The sequence below is a fragment of the Belonocnema kinseyi genome, chromosome 8 (genome assembly GCF_010883055.1).
Source record: "Belonocnema kinseyi isolate 2016_QV_RU_SX_M_011 chromosome 8, B_treatae_v1, whole genome shotgun sequence".
NCBI lineage: Eukaryota > Metazoa > Arthropoda > Insecta > Hymenoptera > Cynipidae > Belonocnema > Belonocnema kinseyi.
The window spans coordinates 39,313,017-39,321,144 of NC_046664.1; the positions used below are offsets into that span (position 1 = coordinate 39,313,017).

Consider the following 8,128-nt stretch of genomic DNA (forward strand, 5'->3'; position numbering starts at 1 on the left):
ACACACACACACACACACACACACACACACACACACACACATTCTTAAAAAGAGACTGGATTTTTGAAAGTTTAAAAAATGAAAACCGAATGACAAATCATTTTCAAAGATTTTTTGGTATATTTACGAGCAGAGCTAGGGTGCTTAAAAGGTTGAAAACTGATAAATGAACTCAGCATCCTACAACGAATTTAATTTTTTTTCTTCTAATCATCTTGATAGTTTTTTCGGAACATAATAGGGTGCTGGCTAGCCTATCAGGACCAAACTTGTTTTAAGTCTTGAATCCAAATATGTTTTAAAGACATTTTCAAAAATATCCAGGAAGTTTTTGAAAGTAAAAAAAATAAATAAATAAAAAATTTAGTTTTATTAAAACATAGCATTTTTCCTCATGATATAGAAAGTCTTTGTAATAATTTTTAACATTATTCATCCAAAATGGATTATCAAAAGACCGACTGACTAGCCCTAGATTAACTGGTCCAAACTGGCGTTTGATTATACAAAAACGTTTTACTTCTACGAAGGTATGAATAGTTCTCCGGTAATTTTCTACAAAAAAATTTTTCTATTTATAGCATCACTTTTTTCAATATCTTAAGATTGTTTATTTTCCTTCTGATATCCTTATGATGATTTATCTAGAAACTCTAAATAATTATAAAACATTCATTATGGCCGTTTACTGAATTTTCTATAAAGAAACATTTTCGTACGGGTGTAATGATAACAGTGATTTAAGAACCTGCTAAGCATTTTTCGAATTCTGCAAAAAAGGTTGTTAAATTTTAAAAAATTACCTAAAAAGTTTAATGCGTTCTACTTCTGAAAAATATGTGGGGGGCTGGACCTCTATGGCCTCCATGCAATCTCAGGTCTGGTAATAGACATAGTAAGGATTACTCTGTTTTTTGACAAGTGAATTCCCCCTTTGAAGAAATAAACGTCACATGATTTACTCTAAAAAAACAAAAAAGTTTGTCGCCAAAAGGTTCTACGTGTTTAATTGTATGTGCATGTCTTATTTGAAATGGATTAAGTCACCTCAATTGTTTTATCAAGATTTTGATGGTCTGCAAATTCTTTTAAGCCTACACGTCAAGAAATATGGATTAGGATTTATAAAAGTGAAATTGATTTTTTAGGCTTTCACCAATAAGTGAGGGATTGCGGAGGCAAACAGGGAAGGGATCGTTGCAGAAGAAAAAGGATAATGAGAAAGGAACATGACATGCGAGGATGCTGGGCAGTCGAGTTGGAAGAGTAAGCTTAAGTCCTAAGGACAAGCTGGTATAAATAAACTGAAGACAGAAAGAAAGTCTGAAGGGGTGAAGGTGAAGCAAATAAATGATTTCGTCTTTCAGATGGATTATTTCTTCAATATAGCTTCGTTAACTTTTTTATTTGATGGCTACAAAAGCCATTGTTGTAGATGATGGGAATGCTTCCAGTTAGCCATTTGCGGTAAATTCATTTAACCTACTTACAATTATCTTCTCCATCAAGCTTCGAAATAGTTTCAGCTAAAATAATAATTAGCGAATAACTTTTTACTTTTGTTATTAGGATTTTTCCTCTTAGGGCAGAAACCTTTATCTCCGTCAATCCGTTGTACCCTTTACCTACCTGAATTTGGCCCTCACGCTACCCGAATTCGCATCTTACCCTACCCAAATTCGCCGCTTGACTTAGCGGCATTTACAAAGGAGAAATTTTCATTCTGAAAATATATTTTTAACAGAGAAAATTAAAACTGTAAATTATATTTTAATAAAAAAAGGCAACCATTCTGTTGTTAACTTTTTGACCAAAATGTATTAGAAATGGTAAACGGATTCTATTAACAACCTCTTAACCAAGTATATAAATAAGGTTATATACATATATATAATAATAAACATTACGAATGTTCCACACCATTAATTAAGTAAATTAAAATTTTCAAACCTTGCTGATAAAAAGATAATTTAATTTTAAAGGTTTTTATGCTTTTAAATAATAGTGTGTATATAATAAGAATTTTTTCCTTCATTTTATTAGATTCCTGGGAAGTTTTCAAATTATTCTTCATCTTACAAAATTGTTTTTAAGTCAATATTTAAAAAGATTGCAAAATATTACAAAAAAACTTTCAAAATTAAAGAAAAAGAATCTGGAAGATTTTAAAGTAATTTTTTTAATTATGTAGAGTTTATTAAAAATGTAATAAGGAACCATGTCCTAAGATTTCTAGGAATATTTATAGTGATTCTTTAGTTTAAAAATTATTTTTGAAAGAATATTTTTTATTACTTTCAAACTTTGAGAAAGATTTCCAAAATTCTCAAAACATATACGGAAGGTTTTAAGCTAATTTTGGGAACAATGTAAGTCGGCTCAAATGATATTTAGCAACTTTAGAACTTTGAAAGAGATTTATAATATTTTGAATCTTTTGAAAGCGTTAAACAGTCCTGAATAAATATTAAACTGAATCAAATTTTTCCCTCAATTTGTTAAAATCCTGAAAAATAGAAAAGTTTTTTAAGAAATTTTCTAAACACTTCTTTGACATACCTGAAATATTTACAAATTGTTTTGAATTTTCTCGAGGAATGTAGAAAAATCTTATTTATGTAACCTTAAAGCAAATAACTGTTTTTTTAAATGCCATTCTTTATTGGTTGAAGATTTAACTATTATGTTGAAAACTCTTATTTTTTAATGATTTCAACTCTTTTTTTTATTTACAATTTAAATCTTTTAGTTTTAATATCAACTATTATATTTTTCGTTGAGAACTCATTTTTTTAATTCAACTATTTGTTTAAAATTTAAACTACTTTTTTTTTAAAATGCACTTGTTTAGTTAAAGATTCATCATTCCGTTTGAAACTCATCTCTTTGGTTCCAAGTTTATCTATTATGTTGAAAATTCGTCTTTTTGGTTTTTAAAATCATCTCTCTTGGTACAAATGTTGTCTTTTTTCTATTCAAATTGCCACTATTATTTTCAAATGTAAATCTCTTTTGGTTAAGGATTCAACTATTATGTTGAAAACTCGTATTTTTTAATTATTTGAATAACTTTTTTATTTAAAATTAAAATCTTTCACTTTTAATATCAGCTATTACATTTTTCGTTGAGAAATCATTTTTTTTAAATTTAACTACTTGATTAAAATTTAAATTACTTTATTAAAGATACACTAGTTTGGTTGACTGTTCCCATTCAGTTCAAAACTATTTTGTTGAAAATGTTTTTTTATAAACTTAACTGTTTTTTAATCATTTTGATGTTATTTTCTTTTGACTATATGGTCCATAATAAATATTTTTTTAACATTGATTCTGGATCATGTAGACAAATAAATTGAAAATCAAAATTATTAATACATTTTAATACATTAATACATTACAATTTTTAACACTTTTAGGTCAAATCAATGCTTATTACAGGAAAGAAGAACCTTACTTTATGTTGGTGTGCTATACCTTAAATTTTTATAATTAAACAAAAATCATTACATTTTTAACCAGTTTCGGATTTTTTTGGATCTTACATGTTTTTGGTGAGTTTCTACAACTTTTTTTATGAAAAGTTTAGTTAAACCAAATACTCATTTTTTAATAATAAGAATGTTCAATACTCAGCTCACTGCAATACACATAATAATCATTTATATTTATATTATAATTTAAAATATCATTATCAGTTAAGTTACTTATTATCGAGGGGGGTCTAGAAATTTCGAGAATAAAAAGTGGCATATCTATATAAAAATAATGATTATAACCAAATTTCCTGAAACACTGTTCTGGAGTATCTAATCAATATACCCAAAATTTTTTGATTGAAACGAGTAACAATAGTGAACCAATTAAAAATCGAATTTTAAGAACAAAAATTAAAATATGTCTAGAAATGATTATTGAATCAAAATTTTCTTAAAGGAAATCCTGTATCACCATATTGTTAACTTATTAAGAAATGTTTAGACAAATCAATTGAATATTGTAGGCAATTTCGTCAATTTTAATTGATTCAAAAATATTTGATACAAAGTGGTGGAAAATTTGGCTGAGATATTCAATAAATCCGTGTTAACTTTTTTACTTCCACGAATATCGAAATTAATTGGTATGGTGAAGTTTCCGGAATTTTCTCGTGACCGAAAATTTGTTTTCAAATTATAAAACTTTTTACTTTTACGAGAGTTTCCAAGTCGGAAGTGCACACTTTAAATTCCGTGATTGCACACAGTCTGCGGAATTATATATTATATCGGATCCTGTGCCAAATATTTTTTTACTTTTATTTTATAAGAGTCGCTCTTTATTTCGATTGTGAAATGGGATGAAATTATTTAGATTTCACTACCTTCAGTTAGGGCTATTTTTATTTCCTGGAGGTATTATTTTTTATTTGTGTATAATTTTTTTATTTGTGTGATTTTGATGTTTATCCTTAAAAAAGTAAACTTCGACGGACTTATAGAATATAAAATTTATCCAAAAGATGTATCATAATAGCTCAGGTGGATAGTATTTAATTTATTTTATTTTGAATTTGAATAATTTAAAATTTCAAAACTGGTAATTTCTATGTTTGAAAAATCTTAATTAATTATTTTTAGTTTTGGTATGTCCGCGAAAATGGTAATTATCTCAAGTGAGCAATTATGTTCCGATATTAATTTCTCCAAGAAATCCTACCTACTTTGTATACAATAATTTTTTTGTAAGTTGAATGAAATTCCATAAAATAATTTCGGTTGCCAATCATAATTCTGTCTTCTTACAAAGATCTTATACTTATTCTAAGCAGCCAGGGAAATAAGGAAGTAAAAAATTTAATCAATTTTATATTCTCATTTATAACCTCTATTTGTTTAAATAATTCAATAATCAATGTTCCTTTATCTGTTCGAGTCTGATTTTTTTGTTCGCAATTAGTCACCATTTATTTACCAATATTTTGTTACTGGCCATCCCGATCCGCCCGAAGTTGCAATTGTCCCTGAGGGACCAGAAATGATAGCAGAAGGTGCTGAGGGACCAGAAATAATAGCGGAAGGTGCAGAGGGGCCAGTGATTACAACGCTTCCAGCCGATGATCCTAATATCGGGGAAACTCGACCCGGTAAAACTGCAAATGGTTTTGGTATTGGTCTCCATTCAGTGACTTCTGGTGGACACCATACCACTTGTTGTGGAACGCTTTTTACAATTATTGGACTAGCGACTGGTGCACGAATTACTGCTGGTGCAGGAACAGGACCTAAAAATTCAAGTGAATCGTAATAGAGCAGGTTAACAAAAATCTATATATTTGTTACAACAACAAAAAATAATTTACCTCTAACATAAACGGTTCCACTGGATGGGCCAGTGACTGTAACTGGGCCAGCAGATGCACCAGAAATTGCGGTACCAGAAGTAGCGTGGGCATGGGCACTAGCGGAACCACCACTGCTTGGCCCAGTAACGTATACTGGCGAAGATGAAGGTCCAGTGACGTATACTGGCCCAGATGAAGGACCAGTGACGTATACTGGCGCAGATGAAGGACCAGTGACGTATACTGGCTTAGATGAAGGCCCAAGGACAGAAACGGGTCTTGAGGATGGGCCAACCACTGCCGTTGCTCCTGCAGTTCCTCCTCCTTGAGCTATCGAATTTGCAACAGCTGAGCCACTGTTCGAGCCAAGACCAGAGACTGGATAGGTGGAAGGTCCTACTATCGAGACTGGTCCTCCTGAAGGACCAGTTACATAGACAGGTCCTGCTTCATACAAAAAAAGTTTCTCTACAGTAGAGAAATTAAATTGGTTACAGAGAGCGCCAGGAATCGAGAGAGGAGGAATAACAAGAACCGAGCGGTTTATCTGTCCATCGCATCCCGTCCCTCTCAATTTCTTTAGCTCGTGGTCCATGCGTGATCGTTTTAATTTCACTTCACTTACGCGATCGATTTTCGTTACGAATGCTACAGTTATTTTTGAATTATTGATGTAAAGAAAATCGAAAAGATCGTATTATTCTTTTTGTGAAAAATAAATATATAAACGTACCTCTTGAAATTGAAGATCCAGCGGATGAATGGGCCGTTGCGCTTGCAACTGCCGATTGGCTTCCTAGACCCTTATAATAAATTGGTGAATATGCCGCATTTGATGCAGAAGCAACACTGGAAGCATGAGCATGAGCATGGGCATTAGATTGTGCATGTGCCTCACTTAAGGCTACTGACGGCTCGTATCCGTATGTTGGACCGTTGATCACATCACCTGTTGCTGGAACCAAACCCAGGGATGCGTGATAAGGCCAGACACTGGCCTGAACAGCGGCCAGGAAGGCTGATAACGTCCACTATAATTTTTGCATATGAGAAGACAAATTTTTTTTAAATATATTAATTTTAGATTATTTTCCCAGTAAATTCTCTGAAAAAGGCCAGTCCCTCTAGACCAAGATTTATTACAAATCGAATGACAATGAAGTAAAGTTTGTACGTTTTAATACTAATGTTTGATGAGATGATTTATAAATTCATGCAGAGGTGAAGATTGAGAGAGGAATAATGTTAGAAAAAATGCCTGTTTGAAAATAAAGGAAGACTCCTTCCCCTAAATATTAGTTTAAATAATTAAAAAGAACAAGATTCGCGATATTGAGACCAATAAAATGAGTTGCGAAAAACTTTTTATACATTTTGAAAGATCATGGACATCTTTCTAATTTTATTATAATCAGCACCTTAATCTGCTTTTTTATTTTCACATTTTTACAGAAAATCCGTAATTCAAAAAATTTTTCATTATAAATAGAGTAAAGGTATAATATGACATACTTCAGACCAAATTAAAAGAGCTAGATGATGGTAAAAAGACCCTTTATTAAAATATCTTGTCGACGTTTCGAGAGTCGGATGCTCTCCTCGTCAAAAAACAGAAAAAATAATTTTTATTTAAAACCTTTTTTAAATTCATAAAGTAAGAATGTGCTTTAAGATCTCAAAATAATTACAAAAATATTTTTTTTAGAAATATTTGTATAGAAAATTAAATAATATTTAAAAATTGCTGTGCAATACGTAGTGTAAAAGGATCATTGGTTTTTTGATGGACATATTTGGAATCAGAGATATCCTACAAATCTTCACAATTTCTTGGTCTATGAAAAATTTTTAAGGGGTTCCACAGAATTTTTGTGGATATCTACTAATTTTAGAAGACTTTAAAGGATTTATAGCGATTTGAACGATACTGAAAGAAAAATTGACTTGGTTAAAACATACTTTCACTAGTTTTATCTTTGCTATTATATATCGGACGAGAAAAATGCTTACATACAAACGTACATGCAAATTATTTTTTAAATGTATCAAAAAATCAATGTTTATATTGCTTATAAATTTGAAAAAAGTAATTTCAAAGTTTATTTGAAATAAAATAATAAGCAAAAATTATATTAAGATTCAGATATTTAATTCTGTCAAATTTTCTCTTCAATCTGTCTAAAAGTATTATTTATATAGGCCTCTTTACATCTTAAGTAATTTGTTTAAATTATTCTCAAGTTTAATAAATGAAAATTAACTTCTTAGAGATAGGTTTTTGGATTTAGACAATAGGCTAAAAAATACTTGTCACCAACAATTTTCAAAGTTATTTTATTTTCTGGTAACAATTTTTAATGGTTTTAACAAACTGATTAAACAAATTCACAGTAGAGCCATTTTTCAATATATAGACCATGTTTGTTTAGATAACTTAAGTTATGTCTATGAGTTGAAAAGTAGAAAAACCATTAATTTGTTTATCAAATTATTTGAACAAAACAAATTTTATCTACTTGTAAATTATCCACGTAGGTCGTATTATAGAAGCACTGGTATTTAATACAGTAAAATAAAATAATATCTATATACTACAAATGCCTGAATTCTGCATTTCCTACTTGAATTTATTCAAACAAATTTTTTTTATTAATGAGAGAATGTGTTTTATTCTGGTCATACGGTCCAATATAAATAAAAATGGATTCAGATGTCAATAAATCTTTATTCGTCAATTTTAATTAATATAACCAACGTACGTTTCAACCTAGTTGCAGGTCTTCTTCAAGGTAATACATCACCTAA

At 30.0% G+C, this 8,128-nt stretch overlaps 1 protein-coding gene across 2 annotated transcripts in view; it reads right to left on the reverse strand.

The window, feature by feature from the left end:
• Positions 1-4,839: 4,839 nt before the first annotated feature.
• LOC117178941 (tetra-peptide repeat homeobox protein 1-like) overlaps positions 4,840-8,128 on the reverse strand; it is an 8,501-nt gene continuing 5,212 nt past the window's right edge. The window contains exons 2-4 of one of the 2 annotated variants that reach the window (XM_033370517.1): positions 6,057-6,354; positions 5,342-5,767; positions 4,840-5,263 (exon numbers count right to left, since the gene is read on the reverse strand). In XM_033370517.1, coding sequence (XP_033226408.1) covers positions 4,950-5,263; positions 5,342-5,767; positions 6,057-6,354 — 1,038 coding nt within the window. In that variant the 3' untranslated portion in view covers positions 4,840-4,949. Of the gene's footprint in view, positions 5,264-5,341; positions 5,771-6,056; positions 6,355-8,128 lie in introns of both variants that reach the window. The other variant, XM_033370516.1, reaches the window with a different exon arrangement.